Source organism: Rhinoraja longicauda, chromosome 12, assembly GCF_053455715.1.
Source record: "Rhinoraja longicauda isolate Sanriku21f chromosome 12, sRhiLon1.1, whole genome shotgun sequence".
Lineage (NCBI taxonomy): Eukaryota > Metazoa > Chordata > Chondrichthyes > Rajiformes > Arhynchobatidae > Rhinoraja > Rhinoraja longicauda.
Window position 1 is genome coordinate 23,632,088 of NC_135964.1, and position 19,655 is coordinate 23,651,742.

A 19,655-nucleotide genomic window follows, 5' to 3' on the forward strand; every position below is an offset into this window, starting at 1 on the left:
TTTCAGTGACTGATGCACTAGGACACCCAGATCTCGTTGAACATCCCCTCTTCCTAACTTGACACCATTCAGATAATAATCTGCCTTTCTATTCTTACTTCCAAAGTGAATAACCTCACACTTATCTACATTAAACTGCATCTGCCATGTATCCGCCCACTCACACAACCTGTTCAAATTGACCTGGACAGATTGAATGAGTGGCAGATGCATGGCAGATGCAGTATAATATAGATAAATGTGAGGTTATCCACTTTGGCGGCAAAAACAGGGAGGCAGATTATTATCTCAATGGTGTCAAGTTAGGTAAGGGGGAAGTGCAGTGAGACCTGGGTGTCCTTGTGCAGCAGTCACTAAAAGTTGGCGTGCAGGTACAGCAGGCAGTGAAGAAAGCTAGTGTTGGCCTGCATAACGAGAGGATTTCTGTAAAGGAGTAAAGAGGTTCTTCTGCAGTTGTATAGGACCCTGGTAAGACCACATCTGGAGTATTGTGTTCAGGTTTGGTCTCCTAATTTGAGGAAGGACATCCTTGTAATTGAGGCTGTGCAGCGTAGGTTTACGAGATTGATCCCTAGCATGACGGGACTGTCATATGAGGAAAGATTGAAAAGATTAGGCTTGTATTCACTGGAGTTTAGAAGGATGAGAGGGGATCTTATAGAGACATATAAAATTATAAAAGGACTGGACAAGCTAGATGCAGGAAAAATGTTCCCAATGTTGGGCGAGTCCAGAACCAGGGTCCACCGTATTAGAATAAAGGGGTGGCCATTTAAAACTGAGGGGAGAAGGAACTTTTTCACCCAGAGTTGTGAATTTGTGGAATTCTCTGCTACAGAAGGCAGTGGAGACCAAATCACTGGATGGATTTAAGAGAGTTAGATAGAGCTCCAGGGGCTAGTGGAATCAAGGGATATGGGGAGAAGGCAGGCATGGGTTATTGATTGTGGATGATCGCGCATGATCTCAATGAATGGCGGTGCTGGCTCGAAGGGCCGAATGGCCTCCTCCTGCACCTATTTTCTATGTTTCTATGTTTTTCTAATTGATGGTAATGGTAGCCTCGCCAACGGTCTGTCTTTTCATCTTTTTTGTTATTTTTAGTGTGTTTAAAAAGTATGTGTTAACATTCTCTGGTTTGTTTTATGTGGGGGTTGGGGGAAACTATTTTTCAATCTCTTACCTTGCCGGAGATGCGATTGTTTTCCGGATCGTATCTCCGGTCGCTCTGCGGCCTAACGTCATGGAGCTAGAGGCCTTGCTCGAGACTGACTTACCATCAGAGCCTGCGATCCCTTGCCTGGGATCGACGCTCCAACCACGGGCTGCGGATTTCAACATCAAGGAACTCGCAGTCTCGGGTAGAGGCTGATGTCGGGAAGCTCCAAAGTCACAGAAGGTTCGACTAGCCCCGACCCAGGGTCTGATCGCCCAGCGTGGGGGAGCTGAGATTCCCCCCGATGCAGGAGTTCGATCGCCCCGACACGGAGGGCCCAAGTGCCGGCTATGGGAGCCAAGATCATCCCGTCAATGGAAGGCTCGAAGCCCCCGACCGCGGGAGAACAAAGAAGCGAAGAGATTGAATTTTATTTTTTGCCTTCCATCAGTGAGGAATGTGGAGGAGTCACTGTGGTGGATGTTTATGTTAACATGTATTTTGTGTGTTTTGTTGCTTTTTATTAGCATGACTGTATGACAAATCAAATTCCTCGTATGTTGCAAAACATACTTGGCAAATAACGTATGATTATGATTTATGGCTCAATAATAGGTTATGTAATCAAGGTTATGTAAAATGCATAATAATTCAAAAATATATACTGCTCAACACATTTCTTCAAAAATATTTCAGACTATCAAGGTAATGTAGATAAAATTAAACTCCTATCACATCAACGGTGACTGCAAAACACTTCCCTTAGTTCACCTGGGTAAAGATTTGAGTTTCTAAATTCTGGATCAATACAAAGTGTTATTGATCAAAAATATTTACTAGATCTTAAAATGCTATTCACTGCAGTATATTTATGCACCATCCCATGTAGAGTCCAGAGATGCAGCTAAATGACGGATTCAGCCATCTGAGTTAGTCAGTGAATCCCAAACTCCCAACACCTGTCTGGGATTTACTTTTCTTTGAATGGCTAAATGTCGGTGTCTTTGAGTGGAACTGCCAGTCACAGCCGATAGGATATGGTGCACCGATTTGAAAGTCATCATGAGGAAAATATATTTTAACTGGAACTTGCGTATATACCATTGCTTGCAATTAATAGATAATTAACCCTTCCACGTGCAATAACTTATCAATACACCTGCAATGTAATTCACCTTCATCAAAATTCTCTATTGATGTAATCTCATCTTCCGAATCTTCCTTTGACATTTCTTTCTTCCCAGTGAAGTTCTTCCATTCAGTGTCATCTATTTTGTTGTCCTCTAAAGCATCCTCAGATACCCTACTATCATCCCGCTGTTTCATCTCAAGCTCAGAAAAGCGCATCATAGCACGCTAGAATCATAAATGAAAGTATTAATAAATGAAAAACATAATTTCATATGATCACAACAGCAGTAACAAATTTGCCTTATTTTCACACCTGTACTGAATGCTCATTGAAAGAGAATTTCTAAAATCAGCAAAAGCTAACACTGAACAGTGTTCTTAAGTTGTATCAATGCACTATTTAATAAAATGAATAACCATCGTATCCCCTACGAAAAAAGAGGATTGTTGCATGTTTTTTTAAAAATCAGTATATTTCTATTGTATATAATCTTTGAAACATGCTTGAGAGTTTCAACACAAGGAAGGTAGTCTGTAGACTAGTGCTGGGGTCCACATCTATTGACTCACTGCCCAAACTTGTGTTAACTAAAATCATTTAACAATTCTTTTCATGTAAGTTAAACAATCTGAGAAAAATCTTAAGAACTGACCTCACAGTAAGCAGCAGGCTGATTTAAAATACTGTCCTCTTGTGATAATCCTTCCATCTATTCAATTAAAATGATCACTCAGTGGGGAACTTTATCATTCATTTTTACAGACACAAACCATTATTTCACAACAAGAATGAAAATCATCAAGAGGCTTTTCACCTATCAAAAATGTGTGTAAAGGTGGAATGTTTACTGAAAACCTTACATACAATAAATATATACAGTACAAATGTGTGAAAAAAGCAAAGAGGGAGGATGGGGAGGGGTGAGGAATTCACCTAATTAATGGACCTATATGTTACATAGCTAGTTGAGGGAGAAAACGTATTTTCAAGAGGTCATTAAACAGATCTCTAGTTTATACTGCTACACACTTTCTGGTTTAAGATTATAGTACAAGAACAATAATAGCAGGCAGTGCCAAGCATGTTTTAACATGCTACAGAAATACAAAATAAGTGTGGCCATGCAGATTTCCAAAATTCATTCAAATAAGCAGCACAACCATGAATACAAGGACAAAGCCATTACATGAAAGTGAACATGTTATTTCCTAACCACACTATATTTGGTGATTTTTTAATACATACATATTATTTTATCCCTTGTTTTGAAAATATGCATTATGTTGGGATGATACGAATTAGATGACTTTGTTAAGAAAACAGAAAATGAACGTGATCTCAACGGTATAACATAAAAACTGGCATCAATGGGACAAATTTGTTTACAAAGGAACTACAGATGCTGGTTTAAACCGAAGATAGACACAAAATACTGGAGTAACTCAGCCGAACAGGCAGCATCTCTGGATAGAAGGAATGGGTGACGATTCGGGTCGAGACCCTTCTTCAGTTCCTTCTTCAGTCTGAAGAAGGGTCTCGATCCGAAGCGTCACCAATTCCTTCTATCCATTGCAGGTGCCTGTCCCGCTGTTACTCCAGCATTTTGTGTCTATCTTCGGGACAAATTTGTTGATAGATGCCAAAACATGTATAGGCACAGTAACATAGTGGTCATGGTATTGCACCAACAACCAGAAGGTCTTGAGTTCAAATTCCACCATGGCAAATTGAAGAAATAAATCAATAACATTTTGAAATTTGTGGACAATATGGTCTTGACTCCAATCATAATCCTCCAAGGTTTGCCTGGTCTGGCCTACAAGTAACTTCAGCCCCTTCCTATGTGACTGGCTATTCGTCTCCTCAGGATAATGAGAGGGTCACTAAATATTGTCTTGCGGGTGTTGCCAATTTTTTTTCATGCTCATGAAATTGTTATGATTGATTAGTCCACTGAATCATGGCCTACCAATAGGGTGTATGGAGCAGCCTTCAGAAAGATTCAGAAACCTATTTTAAGTTGGGTTCATGTCTCTCACGCAAGATTAATAAACGTTAAAAATGCTTCATAAAATCAAATGTTTTTAAAAATAAAGCATCACTTTAACCACTGACAAACAAGATAACAACTCACCTGTAGTGCTCGTTGTTCTCGACTAAGTTGGCTAGAGTCTGCATATAGTTCAGTTGTGACACACTTAAATTTATCTCCCACATACCCAGCTGAGTTTGCTATTCGCTTAGTTAAATTAGATTTCTTCGGCTTCATAAATTTAGCAGCTGTTACCTCCAGATCTTCAGTTCTGTCTTTGGTATCACTGTGATTCAATTGAGCGAAAAACTGCCCAGTTTCAGCACCAAATTCCTTCTCTGCATTTGTTTTGCCAGAAGAATGGGCAACATGGTCAAACATAGGACCGTTCTCCGAGACATCAGCAACTAAATGAACTGTGGTGCTTTCTTTGCTTTGGCTGTCTGAAGTATTTTCTTTGTTTAAGTTTTGATTTGGTAAACAATGGCCCTTTGATAAGTTACAGATCTCTACTCCCTTATGGGCATCTCTGTCTTTTTGGATACCATCTTGCATAGAAATGGTTTCCACAGAGTCAACTGTTTTGTCATTGTTTTCCTTTACAGAATTTTGTTTGTTATTGCCTTCTGATGGTATGCACTTTTTAGATGTTTTTACTTCAATTTTACCTCGTTGATCATTGTGTTCTAAGATCAGGTGTTTGTCCTTATTATCTTTGGCAAAGGTTTTGCCATGATTCTTTGCACTGTGACATAATAGTTCGTTTATTCCTGAAACAAGTAGCTGGTCTGCCTTTATTTTTTGAGAAATCTCTTGTGGTCTCTCTCTGGTGACAGGCTCTTCGCTGCATCGAAGACGATCATGTGATCTGGATCGCCGTTGTGTTCCTTCACTCCGTTTTTCTTCCTGAACGCTGTGTGGCATGATAATAGGGTTGATCAACTTCTGGGTGTTGTGAAATAGGGTATATTCACTTTTGCACGTTGGCAAGCTGCTGTAAGAAAGTCTGTGCTTTGGTGTTAAGTTTCCTGCATATAAGTTGCCACTGGGCAATAATGCAGGATGGGGGAACACGAGTCCTTTGTCGGGTAAGGGAAGGTGGCTAATTGGGATTCCGTCTGGTGTTGAGTAAGTGAAATACCGATTTGGATACGGTAAAGGTGGGGATAGAAATGTCTCATTTGGAGTTAGAAATATTGAACCTGATGGATGACCACTCTCAGTTGCATGCGACACAAAATCTTGACAGCTTCCTTTGGTCCCTTTAGTGGGCTGCTTACTTGGTATTGGAGAGGACTGGCCCGTTTGGTGGATGACAGATGTCTTATTTGAAGTGTTATTCCTATGTGCCTTTTCAGACTGAACCCACTCAGTGTTAATATTTGGTGAAGGTGAGGCGGATGCAGGTCGGCCCAATCCAGAGACCGAACATGGAATATGAGTAACAGAACCATTGGAACTTCCAATCCTCGGACACGAGGAGCTTCTCTGGTGTGGAATTATGCGTTCTAGAGTTTTATTGCTCACCAATATACTACTAGTTGGATGGTCTGCCGGAGAACTGGTACTAGGAATGGCCCAGGTTGAGTGCAATTTATTGATAATAGCAAGCCTTTCAACAGGAAGATCATTATGTATTGAAGTTGAAAAACTTTCAGAATGCGTATCCTTGCTTGCCAATGAAGAGTTGTTTCTCCATTTGCCAGGTGCCACTTTATCAATGCTCTCAGTCTTTGACACCTGATCACTCGTGGTCTCACCACAGCCTACTTTAGAAGACAGATCTAGAGGCTTTTCATTACAGTCTTTGGTGGATGGCTGCTTTTCTTGCTGCGCTGGAGACTTAGTAGTTTTTTGTTCAGGCTGAGTGTTTCGTGGATGTGCTGCTGTTTGTTGGAAGTTTTCAGTAGATTCTGGTGGCTTTGAGGTTTTGCCATTTACTGATCGAACGGGAGAAGTAAATTCACTACTTAGATTTAAGTAACCATGAGGAAGTGTCATTGCAGGAGAAGGCCCAGCTATCCTAGCAAGATGCTTCTGAAATTCAGAAGAGCTCTCTCCAATCTGCGGTGAGGTTAGGTGAAGCCGGGAAGATGGTCTTGGAGATTGCAACAGTGCAGCTGGGTCAGCAGAAATGCTACTGGCATTTGACTTTTCATTAGCTGGAACCCTTGTTTTCTTGTTACTTGAAATCTGATGAGTCAAAATATGTGGATCAACTGGCAGTCTTGGGTTACCTGTCATTATCCCTGAAAGGCATTTTTCAGAACAGTGAACCATAGAGGGCATTATGGGTGATGTTGCAGCTGGCGTAATCCTTAGTGGAGAAGGAAGAGATGATGGGATGGGAGGCAAGCCATAGTGTGGTGGTGGTATGTATAAGAAGCGGTCACTGTGACTACAGACGGGCGAATAGGTTATATGCTGTGGTAAGCCATAAGAGTTCTGCGAAGGTATCAAACATGTTTTATACATGTTCCTTGGGTAATTGCTTGATGAGTCCACAAATGAATACATGCCTGATGCTGGGCTCTCTATGTATGGATTAACCCACGGAAGTCGCAAGTAACTTGGACCAGTTCCATTCACTGGCGTTTGTTTGCCAGCTGAAGATCCTTCTAAACCCAGTGGTTCACCTCTGACACCAGCAGCGTTTTGTAGACTGGGGGGTGATTTGTACAGTGTGCTAAAGCTTTCATGAGGCTTTGTGCAACCACTGCCATTTTCCAGTGTTTCTGGTGGATGTACTTTGTAATTCAAATCAGGCATTCTATCGGCCATAAATCCCAGACTGGTCATGGCCACTGCAGCCTCTTGTTCCTTTTCATTTCTCAACCCATGTGCAGTAGGGTATATAATACCATTATGGTTTCTGAGCTCCTCTTGCATGATCCCACTGGCAGCTCTAAGTCGATCAATCTGTCTCACCGAGGCCGCATCCACCTAGACAAAATTCCAAAAAGATTAATTGTACTTATACTATTTAAGAAACACAAATGTCTTCTCAGATTTTTTGTTTTCTGTCAGTCAAAGCTGTTATTTTAATAAAGTGATAAAATCCATTGTCAATGAGTATATGAAGGAAAAATAATCCAACTGCTGTAACCTAACAAAACATTACTGGATAAAGCAACCTTACAGTAGAATGGAAAGTATTTATATTCTATGTCTTGGCTTTTACCAGAACATTACTGTTTAGAGATAAAATGAAGTAACTGTTCTAATGATCACCAACTACTTTACTGTGCCCCAATTTAGTACCTATTTAACTGCACTGCTTCCTTGGCCAATGATAATCTTGCTCCCACAAATTGTTCACCAACTCCCAGTCATTCTATCTCCTAGTACGTCAGCCATCATTGCTGCATTGTTAATAAGGTGTAAAATCAAATATACTGGTTACATAATCAGCTCATTTTTTGGCATTTTCAGCTCAATCATTTCAAGCATCACCGTGCTTTATCATCACAGTGCAGATTATTTGCGAATGCCCGAACAACAGTAACAATTTCCAATTACATTGTGCTTTTAACACAGCAAAGCTGCCCAAAGCTGCTCACAGCACATTCTCACACAAAAAGTTGAAGCTGAGTTATGCAAGAATATGTTAGGGAAAATGATCGAAATCCTGATCAAAGATATGGATCTAAACAGAGAGGGAGTAGCTTAGAAATGGATCTTGGGAACTTCGGGAATAATTGCTAAACATGGATATTTTGGAAATTGATAGAATACCAATATAGAGAGGGTCGAGACCACAGACTTCTTTCCAGTTCCCCCATTCTCTCTATGCTTATGACCATTTCCATAGGCAAGGAACTTACAGATTGACTCTGACTATCTCCAAAGATATAGCAATTTCTTCTGCTGTTGGTTTCCTTACTCTCTCTCCACCTCAGTTCTGCTCTGTAATGCCCCACTCCTTCAACTCCTGAACTGTTACCATTGAGAGTTTTTGCCAAGATCCTGGAATTAAAAAGTGAGCAACCAACAGCAAAAATCCCACCTAGTCCCTGGTTACCAACCTGACCATGTTCGTCAGAGTTATATGTTAGGTCAGGTTTGCATTCTGATAAGTGTTCAAGGGTGAGTTGGATTGGCCCAGCGGGTGCTTTATCCAGTTCAGGATGATTTATTTAGTATTGCTGAATGGGTGCTCTGTTTTGTATCAATGGCAATGCAGGTACAGCATAGTGTGTTTTTTTATCCACTTTTTTCCAAATGGCTTTAGGCTGGATTGGGTCGGAAAAAAATGCAAGTAGTCGGGCTTGGGTCAGATGGCCATGGTCAGGATTTAATTTTACCCCTTACAGCTAAACTGTAATGCTCTGTTGAACTTATGACAGCAGGGAGCCATTGATGGCTGTTGTATTGTACAAAATCTTGTACCAAATCCAGCTCATTCAACTGATTCTCAACCCTAATCCCATTGACAGGTTGCCTTCATTGAAAATCATTCATAGCCTCACTAAATAACCCTGCCACATATGTCAATAACATATTCATGTTTGAGCGGCCTTTTTACACAACAGTGCACTGACACACCCAATCCTAACTCAACAGTAACATAAAGCCCCTGTCCCAGTTCGGCGATTTTTTAGGCGACTGCAGGCAACTAGGCTGTCGCCACACAGTTGCCGGGGTGTCGCGTGCATGGTCGTGAGTAGTCTCCAAAGAGTCGTAGCATTTTTCTGGTCGCTGGATTTTGCGAAGGAGTAAAAAATTTCGGCGACTGTTGGTTTGACGCCAATGAGCGTAGCTTGACGTCTCCTGATGTGGGCGCTGTCGTAGGTTGTCGCCAGATTGTCGCCAAGTGACGTAGGTTGTCACCAGATGACGTAGGTTGTCACCGGTGCTGACTTCGGCAAATTCCAAATGTGGAATTCATCATCCATCAGTGTAATGTGTCCATAATTGATGTTAGGTTTTGTATGTTTTTGCACTTGTATTCTGTTTAAAGTTTGAAGTTTATTGAAATTTATTGAAGTTTATTACAATATTTTTGTATGCACTGTTGTATGCTCTTATCAACCTTTTAAAAAATATTGTTTGAATATGAATAAAGGAAATTCTTGACATTTTGACAGCAAATTGATGTATGAGGTTATTGTATTTCAGAGTAGTTTCACATGGCATCACTTTCAAATAGTCATGATGCAGAATGATTGGAAACCCTACCGTACACTCCCTTTTATAGGGAAAGTGGGTGAAACGTGAATTGTCTTCAGCTTGTCGTAGCTTGTCGCAGGTGGATGTAAGTTGACTTCAGTTGTCGTATAAGAAAATAACTGCAGATGCTGGTACAAATCGAAGGTATTTATTCACAAAATGCTGGAGTAACTCAGCAGGTCAGGCAGCATCTCGGGAGAGAAGGAATGGGTGATGTTTCGGGGCGAGACCCTTCTTCAGACTGATGTCAGGGGGGCGGGACAAAGGAAGGATATAGGTGGAGACAGGAAGATAGAGGGAGATCTGGGAAGGAGGAGGGGAAGAGAGGGACGGAGGAACTATCTAAAATTGGAGGTCCATGTTCATACCACTGGGCTGCAAGCTGCCCAGGCGAAATATGAGGTGCTGTTCCTCCAATTTCCGGTGGGCCTCACTATGGCACTGGAGGAGGCCCATGACAGAAAGGCCAGACTGGGAATGGGAGGGGAAGTTGAAGTGCTTGGCCACCGGGAGATCAGTTTGGTCAATGCGGATCGAGCACAGGTGTTGAGCGAAGCGATCGTCGAGCCTGCGCTTGGTATAGCCGATATAAATAAGTTGACATCTAGAGCAGCGGATGCAATAGATGAGGTTGGAGGAGGTGCAGGTGAACCTTTGTCTCACCTGGAAAGACTGTTTGGGTCCTTGGATGGAGTTGAGGGGGGAGGTAAAGGGACAGGTGTTGCATCTCGTGCGGTTGCAGGGGAAAGTGCCCGGGGATGGGGTGGTTTGGGTAGGAAGGGACGAGTGGACCAGGGAGTTACGGAGGGAACGGTCTCTGCGGAACGCAGAGAGGGGAGGGGATGGGAAGATATGGCCAGTGGTGGGGTCCCATTGTAGGTGACGGAAATGTTGGCAGATGATTTGTTGGATCCGCTGGCTGGTGGGGTGGAAGGTGAGAACGAGGGGGATTCTGTTGTCGTAGGTTGTTGCCTCTGTGGTGGTAGGTTGTCGTAGCTGTCGTTGTAGATTGTCGTAGGTGCGGTCGCAGGTGGACGCTCTATTTGCGACGATTGGGTCGCCGGTTTTCGGTAGCTTGCTGTAGCTTGATGTCGACTAGGTGGTAGGTTGTTGTAGCTTGTCGTAGACATTGTCGTAAGGGGGTCCAGTCACCGGTTTTTCGGCGACCTGCTACGATTATGACAGACGCCTGCAGTCGCCCTAAAAAACTCCTAACTGGGGCAGGGCCTTAAGTCACCTGTATTGACAATTTAGCCAGCCTTCCACCCCACAATCCTTCAATTCTATATTCAAGCTTCAAATCCCACCAAAGATAGCAAATCCCCAACCCTTGGCATTGCTCAAGCCCTTCACCTTGGCATTCCAGTCTGATACATTGTGATTCCTAAACCACCACATTTCAATGCAAGTGGTGTCCTGATCATTCCTTTTCCATACCAATCGAATCTGGCAAACTTGCTTCCAGACCTGACACAGTTCAATCTCTTCCCCTCCCTAACCTCCAACCCCATCCCATCTTGCAAATACTTGTACCCAATATCTTAAGCCACAAAGCTGCAATTGGGCCTCAGGCACAAATGAAAATTGTAGCAGGGTTGGAGTGGGGGCAGAGGAGTCATGCTGCCCACCAATCTCATGAATCAATAAAGATATATCAAATTTTAAAATATATACTCTAAATAGTTCAGCCAATAATTTTACTTTTATTCCTGTTGCTTCTGCATTGAAATGGTACCACCTGAGAATTAATGTTGCATTCAAGTCTAATTTTCTCAATTATTTTAGCTTTATGATGGATGTAGCTGCTAATATTGGAACAGCCTTTTGCAAAACTTGAAAAAGTAGTACCGAAGAGAGGCACAAATTGCTGGAGAAACTCAGCGGGTCAGGCATCATCTCTGGAGAAAAGGTATAGGTGACATTTTGGGTCAGAGCCCCTCTTCAGACTGAAAGAAGAGGTTGGGGTGGGGGGGAATAAACAGGCAAGAAAAGGCTAGAACAAATCAGGACCATCAAAAGATGACCTCAGAAACGGTGGACCTCATAATGGCTCATTGTTGGCTGGGGAAGGTGTGATAACAAGATATAAAGATGTGAACAGTGGAACTGGTAGGACAACTAAGGTGGGGGGAGGGGGGGGGGGAATGCAAGAGTTACTTGAAATTAGAGAAATCAATATTCATACCGCTGGGCTGTAAGATGCCCAAGCAAAATATGAGGTACTGTTCCTCCAATTTGTATGTGGCCTCACTCTAACGATGGAGGAGGCCCAGGACGGAAAGGTAAGTAAAGTAAAAGTAGTAGCTGGAGTAGTTTAAATTAATCCACTTAGTGCTCAGGAAAAACAATATACAACTTCAGCTTGTGACTTTGTTCCAGTAAGTATAAACTTTGAAACTACTGTTCAATAGAGATCAAATCCCCTTTATTTTAAAAGAATCATAAACCCATTGCAATAAATTAGATCATTCGTCCATTAAAATATCAGAAAAAATATTGACAAGTGCAAAGGGAATAGCTTACCACACTCAAGTTGTGGGTCATATGATTATCTTCTCTTATCCCAAAACGCTTCATGTTCTTTTGTGTTTCACCATCACTTACAGATACTTTCCTACTGTGAAAAGAATTCATATTCAATAATTTCTATTTACATTCTTTATATTGCATTTACTAGTTATTTTTAAAACAAAAGTCCCAATTATTATCACTCCCCCAAGTTGGAGGAGTGATAATAACCTGCACACACAACACCATTATATTAAGCATATCACAAGGGGCTTTGTGGATCATGATCATATTCATATGATTCCAGTAGGTGTTTCTCCCATGGGTTATAAGTAAATAGCTTCACTCTTCCTACAGTAGTTAAGTATTTATGGCAAGGTTTTTCTTCATTATTTCAAAAAAATCAATACACACCGAACAAACAGCTAACCTTCTGTAAGATAAAAGCCAGCTCAGACACTGTCCCTGTAAACAATATACTGGACTCTTTGAAGTCAAATAAACTTCTCTTTTCAGCTTTACAAATAAAATTTCCAAAGGGTTTCTCCAAACTGGCTACTGGAACTTCAGTAAAGATCGCCAGGTCAGTTTTAAGTATCTCTCTGGCTTTCATCGTCTGATTTATGATCTATATCAGTTTTTCTACAGGAAATACATTTTAGGCAAGTAATAGCAACATCAACAAATGAAAAAATTTGAACAAAAAAAGATGTAAAGGGAGGTCAGAAAGAGAAACAAATGCTTAGAGAGAGCCTCACTTTTAAACCTCGCAATTCTTGTTATCTGCAATAAATCAACTTATAGGATTCCTTAAACAGGTACACAATTGATATTCTGTTTGATAGTCCGGCACCTCTCAATCTGTACAAAATTACAATATAGAAATGCTTCTTCGCAGCTGCAGTATATGCCGAGCACTTCAACTCCCCCTCCCATTCCCAGTCTGACCTTTCTGTCATGGGCCTCCTCCAGTGCCATAGTGAGGCCCACCGGAAATTGGAGGAACAGCACCTCATATTTCGCCTGGGCAGTTTGCAGCCCAGTGGTATGAACATCGACTTCTCCAACTTTAGATAGTTCCTCTGTCCCTCCCTTCCCCTCCTCCTTCCCAGATCTCCCTCTATCTTCCTGTCTCCACCTATATTCTTCCTTTGTCCCGCCCCCCTGACATCAGTCTGAAGAAGGGTCTCGACCCGAAACGTCACCCATTCCTTCTCTCCCGAGATGCTGCCTGACCTGCTGAGTTACTCCAGCATTTTGTGAATAAATCTATTTGTACCAGCATCTGCAGTTATTTTCTCATAGTATATGTGAGCACCCCGGTCTTCCCCATGTCTTTGGAAAGTCTGTGGAGTCATTTTTCTCATGTGTTTAAAAAAAAATAATCAAATTTGGAGTGTGTATGAGCTTGAAGGCTGCGAGTTGCCCGATGTGAGATCGTGAATGGGCCCGGCTAGGGGACAGACAGAGAGCACAGCAAAGCAGTCCCTGCACAGCTCGGTTTGCTATGCGCTTTTACTTTAAGTTGTGTGCCGACAACTGTGCTCATGTCTTCTCCCTTCTTGTTCACTGGATAAATCAACACGTCGAGCAAAGACAACCACACATTATTATTATTACTATTATGAATTATTATTATGTGACACTGTTGGTCCTGCAAAACAGACAATCTGGCAAGGCTCTGGAACCATGGATGTTGGAAAATCGGTGGCAGATCTGTATAATCAACCTCCAGTAACATTACAAGATAGGTTACGCAGAGCAAAAACTGATGCTTCAATCCCTCCTGACTAATTAGAAACAAACTAATAAAACAAAGATCGCCAACTTGTCTTGCTCAGATAATAACTACTTAAAGCATATGTAGTGAGAGAGTTTGAAGATGGCCTCAAGACAAACCATTCACACGCTGGAATAGAAAACAACACAGAGAGAGCCCCATTATTCCTGGTTAGGCTACAGTAACCAGCAGAATATACCACAGTGGGCTGTTAGAATAATTGTAGCATTCATGTTGAAGCAATCTAATTTAGTCACATAAATGAAGAGAAAGCTCTTCAAAGAAAGTAACCACACACGCACACTATTGCATTCCTAAGCTCTACGAAACAATATTCTCATTTGCGTTGAACCATGCTAACTGGAGCTGCCACGGCTGCACTACCCACAGCAGCCCAGTACCAGTCATCTGTTAAAAAATATGTTGCCCTAATGGCTCAGAATTCAGTTCAATTTTCCATCCTGTTCCAGATATAAATGAAATGCTGTCTTATTACATCATTACATAACATTACATAACATTAACCTATCATTACATTACAAGGCCGACAACTCCAGTATTTCCACAAATGCTTGTTTTAACCCAGAAAATCCAAAAGTACTCTTAATGTGCCCTGTCTCTTGTGGAAGGCTGTCAGATTACAGACTCCATGGTGCACCAGCTTACCCGTTGTCACTGGTTAAGGCTAGAAACAAATCAAGGAAATTGCACGGTTCAGAAGCCCCTTATTGAGCATGTCCTGGACTTCTGCGAGTGGAGGGTCAAACGCTGATCTGCCTTAGAATCAGAGTTCAAACTCATGGAGATATGGAGGAAATTTCACCTTATACTTTTTTCACCTTAAACTTTATTTTATTTTAAACTCTTTTACCTCTTCTCATCCCACCATTCAGTAGCCTAATCATTCCATATGAAGCAGCTCACTTGCATTACTTCCAATTTGATTGACTGCATTCAATGCTAACAATGTGGTTTTAGATTTTTTTAGATTTAGAGATATAGCGCAGAAACAGGCCCTTCGGCCCACCGGGTCCGCGCCGCCCAGCGATCCCCGCACACCAACACTATCCTACACCCACTAGGGACAATTTTTTTTACATTTGCGCAGCCAATTAACCTACATACCTGTACGTCTTTGGAGAGTGGGAGGAAACTGAAGATCTCGGAGAAAACCCACGCAGGTCACGGGGAGAACGTACAAACTCTGTACAGGTGGCGCCCGTAGTCAGGATCGAACCTGAGTCTCCGGCGCTGCATTCGCTGTAAGGCAGCAACTCTACCGCTGCGCCACCGTGCCGCCCTCTGCGCCACCGTGCACTCTGCGCCAACATTGGTCTCCTCAATGTTATAGAAACCAAAAGAAGTTTAGCCATTCACTTTGCAGAACACTCTGCTCAGTCTACAAGGGGTCCTGAGCTTCAAGTTGCATATCACTTTAATTCTCCACCCTCCTCCCTCTTTGACATCTCACTGCTCCAACATTGGCTCGTAATAACACCTTATCTATCATCTGGGGATGTTGCAGTCATTGGGCCTTAAGATTGAATTTAATTTTTTTCTCACTGTTCTAATGTGCTTTTTTACTGACAGTTTTAAAAGTAAGTGTTACCTTGGACAACTACAGTCCAGCTGTTTTCACTGATATTTCTCTGTTCCCCTTGTCCTTGCCCCATTCTACAACTTAAAATACATTTGATTTGCATTTGTCAGTTTATGTATTTTGTCCCTTCACAGATACTTTTAGGATACTGTTACAAAACATCTAGTCTTAAATTCTATTTTTTAATGCTACTCATAATGTCTCCACAGCTGCATATTTACTAAATATCCATTCATTAGTTACTTCATTTAATTCTTACTAATTAAGGCTACTTATTTCTCTTTCATTCTCTAATTCCCTCATAAATTGACATTATTCGTTGAAAGTTCTGACCACCCTGAAGCCATAAGTCAGTAATGGCTGTAACATCTCACCCTCCAAGGTGAATTTGCATGAAATTTCTTCATTATTCCGTATCATACTTAATAAAGTTAATTTTATAAATGTGACTGGTAGTTTCTTTACATACATATTTTAAAATGGAATAGAATTTAAAATTGGTTTTGGGAAATGTATTTGACATTTTCATTTCCACCTTAATTACTCGTCCATTTTATAAATGGTATTTAGTTCTCTGTACAATTTATTTGAAAAATTGTGTTTTTTTGTTCCCGGCTTGTGGAGTGAAAAATCTTTACTGTAATCAGCTGCTCAGCTACAACAATTTAAAAAAGTAGATGGATGCCAGGGATTCTCTCAAAATGACATCCGACACCAAATACCATGACAGAAAATTATGTTAATATTATGAAGATCACAAGGTTTTTGGGGGAAGGCTTTCATGGTAAATGGTAAATACTATTGCTTTCCCACCAACCACAAATTCCACCAGGTCACTTCATGAATGGAAAGTTCTTGTAAATCAATCTGAAATTGATTGTCACCTCCTGTACATTTATTATTTCTTGTGATAACTGAAACAATTCAATAAATTGATTGATTCTGCTTGGTAAAGGAAACATTTAACCAAGACATCCAAGCATTAAAACAGATTACCACTCTGCCATATCATTCAAGAGAACCAAATCCAATCTATGCACGTGTAAGAGCTGGCAAGATTATTAAGTAACTGTGCTCATAATGAAAGTCACAATCCAATCAGATAAGTGTTTTTCAATAGATTAGATCCAAATGGATCAAAAATTTGTTTTATTTACTACCATGCAAAAAATATAAATTATCTTACCCTTCTTCATTAATCCCACACATGCGAACTCTATCAGTACTTATCCAGCTGTGAAGGTTGCTGTACAAAGGGGTTGCTGACAGCATGACGTCTTTTTGATTGAAGCTTCCCTTCTCCACAACTTTGTTCTGTAAAATAAAAATAAATCTTTATCAATATGTAAATACAGATCCTTATTACCAGAACAATGGACATGCAACATTTAAAATTTTTATTTCTGACAAATCTTTTGTAATTTGTCGGCGCCAGAAACATGCGACTCTTTGCGTACTGCCTAGGTGAACTCTGCTGTATGATTTTACCGGATTGTAACCAAAAACAAATAATTTTACTGTTCCTAGGTATATCTATATACTAAAACTCTCGTTTGTTTGTTTGTTCCTGAACTACAGCCAAAACAATACACGATAGCGCAACAATTTTAGGCCCACCTTACTCACCGTCATCCCTTTGGTGCTAATGGAAGAAGTTTCATTGAAATCGGTGTTATATTTTTAAAGTTATTCACATTTTAAAGTTTAAATCTATTTCATTAGGGAGAGAGGGGGGAAGGGGAGGGAGAGAGCGAGGGGGGGGAGGAGGAGGATAAGGGGGGTTGAGGGGGATGGAGTGGGGGGGAGGGGAAGGGAGAGGAGAGGGTGCTGCACCAATGCAGGAGCAGTTTGGGCCTAACTTGTCCAATTGGTCTAGTGTGACAATAAAGTATCATTGAAAACTGCATTTCTTTTTACAATTGTTGCTCTCATCAAGGACATTTTTTCTGGCGGCACATTGACACAGCGGTAGAATTGCTGCCTTACAGCACCAGAGACCCAGTTCGATCCTGACTACAGCTGCTGTCTGTACGGAGTTTGTACATTCTCCCTGTGACTGTGTGGGTTTTCTCCGGCAGCTCCGGTTTCCTCTCACACTCCAAAGGCATACAGGTTTGTAGGGTAGCTGGCTTCGGTAAATATTGTAAATTGTCCTTAACGTAGGATTAGTGCACTAATACGATTGCTGGTTGGCGAGGACTCGGTGGGTCGAAGGGCCTATTTCTGCACTATATCTCTAAAGTCTAAAATATGTTCTTCTTTCTGCTCTTAATTTGGTATTAAAAAGTTGTGATATCTTATTCATCATTCAGAGGCCAATATCATGGAATGTTCATGATCAGGATGCAACCATTAACAGATTATCTGCAATGGTGTGTCTCTTGTTCTTCTATCTTATCCAATAAACAATATCTTATTTTGTACACATAAAATTCAAAAATTCAGATTTCATACTTAAGACCACAGATCTAACAATACCTCCATCAATAATATACAAAATATCTTATTTTGTACACATAAAATTCCAAAATTCAGATTTCATACTTAAGACCACAGATCTAACAATACCCCCATTAATAATATACAACAAACTGCAAAATTTAACATGTGCAGCAAGTGATCAAAGCCGATCCTATGTCATGATTAATGTTGCTGTTTGAGAAATGAATAATCAATATCAGAATATACATCACAATAGACAATAGGTGCAGGAGGAGGCCATTCGGCCCTTCGAGCCAGCACCGCCATTCAATGTGATCATGGCTGATCATTCTCAATCAGTACCCCGTTCCTGCCTTCTCCCCATACCCCCTGACTCCGCTATCCTTAAGAGCTCTATCTAGCTCTCTCTTGAATGCATTCAGAGAATTGGCCTCCACTGCCTTCTGAGGCAGAGAATTCCACAGATTTACAACTCTCTGACTGAAAAAGTTTTTCCTCATCTCAGTTCTAAATGGCCTACCCCTTATTCTTAAACTGTGGCCCCTTGTTCTGGACTCCCCCAACATTGGGAACATGTTTCCTGCCTCTAACGTGTCCAACCCCTTAATAATCTTATACGTTTCGATAAGATCTCCTCTCATCCTTCTAAATTCCAGTGTATACAAGCCTAGTCGATCCAGTCTTTCAACATACGACAGTCCCGCCATTTCGGAAATTAACCTAGTAAACCTACGCTGCACGCACTCAATAGCAAGAATTTCCTTCCTCAAATTTGGAGACCAAAACTGCACACAGTACTCCAGGTGCGGTCTCACTAGGGCCCTGTACAACTGCAGAAGGACCTCTTTGCTCCTATACTCAACTCCTCTTGTTATGAAGGCCAACATTCCATTGGCTTTCTTCACTGCCTGCTATACCTGCATGCTTCCTTTCAGTGACTGATGCACTAGGACACCCAGATCTCGTTGTACGTCCCCTTTTCCTAACTTGACACCATTCAGATAATACTCTGCCTTCCTATTCTTACCACCAAAGTGGATAACCTCACACTTATCCACATTAAACTGCATCTGCCATGCATCCGCCCACTCACACAACCTGTCCAAGTCACCCTGCAACCTCATAGCATCTTCCTCACAGTTCACACTACCACCCAGCTTTGTATCATCTGCAAATTTGCTAATGGTACTTTTAATCCCTTCATCCAAGTCATTAATGTATATTGTAAATAGCTGCGCTCCCAGCACCGAGCCTTGCGAGTAGGTCATGGAATTTATTAAAATATGAATGAGTTAACATTTCTACAAATCCTTTCAGGTGCAAAAACATTATAAACAATTAAACTTGTGTTCTGTACTCTCTGTGGCCCAGATCTTTCATGCTCTGTCTGTGTAGCCTCTTGACCAAAATTCTACATGCTCATGCTCATTTCAAAAATTGAACAATACAAAAGAACAAGTACTTTGAGGAAAGAGAATACTGAACAGAATATTACGGTTACAGTGCTTATTTTGTATAAAGTATTCAGTTTGCCGAAAACATTGCTGCAAATCTTCGCTTAGGATGGCACGGTGGCACTGTGGTAGAGGTGCTACATTACAACACCAGAGACCCGGGTTCAATCCTGACTACGAATGCTGTCTACGGAGTTTGTACGTTCTCCCCTTGATTACGTGGGTTTTCTCCCGGTGCTCCAGTTTCCTCCCATATTCCAAAGATGTACAGGTTTGTAATTGGTAAATTGTCCCTAATGTGTAGGATAAGTGCTAGTGTGCATGGGTTGTTGATCGATGTGGACTCGGTGGACTGAAGGGCCTGTTTTCACGATGTATTCCT

General features: G+C 41.3%; 1 protein-coding gene across 11 annotated transcripts in view; it reads right to left on the bottom strand.

Moving 5' to 3' along the window:
* bcor (BCL6 corepressor) overlaps positions 1 to 19,655 on the bottom strand; it is a 279,901-nt gene that overhangs the window by 55,647 nt on the left and 204,599 nt on the right. For 9 of the 11 annotated variants that reach the window (XM_078409191.1, XM_078409188.1, XM_078409195.1 and 6 more), the window contains 5 exons: positions 16,564 to 16,691; positions 12,013 to 12,106; positions 4,423 to 7,263; positions 2,941 to 2,997; positions 2,332 to 2,512 (listed from right to left, as the gene is read on the bottom strand). In XM_078409191.1, the coding sequence (XP_078265317.1) occupies positions 2,332 to 2,512; positions 2,941 to 2,997; positions 4,423 to 7,263; positions 12,013 to 12,106; positions 16,564 to 16,691 (3,301 nt within the window). The remainder of the gene's footprint in view (positions 1 to 2,331; positions 2,513 to 2,940; positions 2,998 to 4,422; positions 7,264 to 12,012; positions 12,107 to 16,563; positions 16,692 to 19,655) is intronic. The other 2 variants (XM_078409189.1, XM_078409192.1) reach the window with 2 other exon arrangements.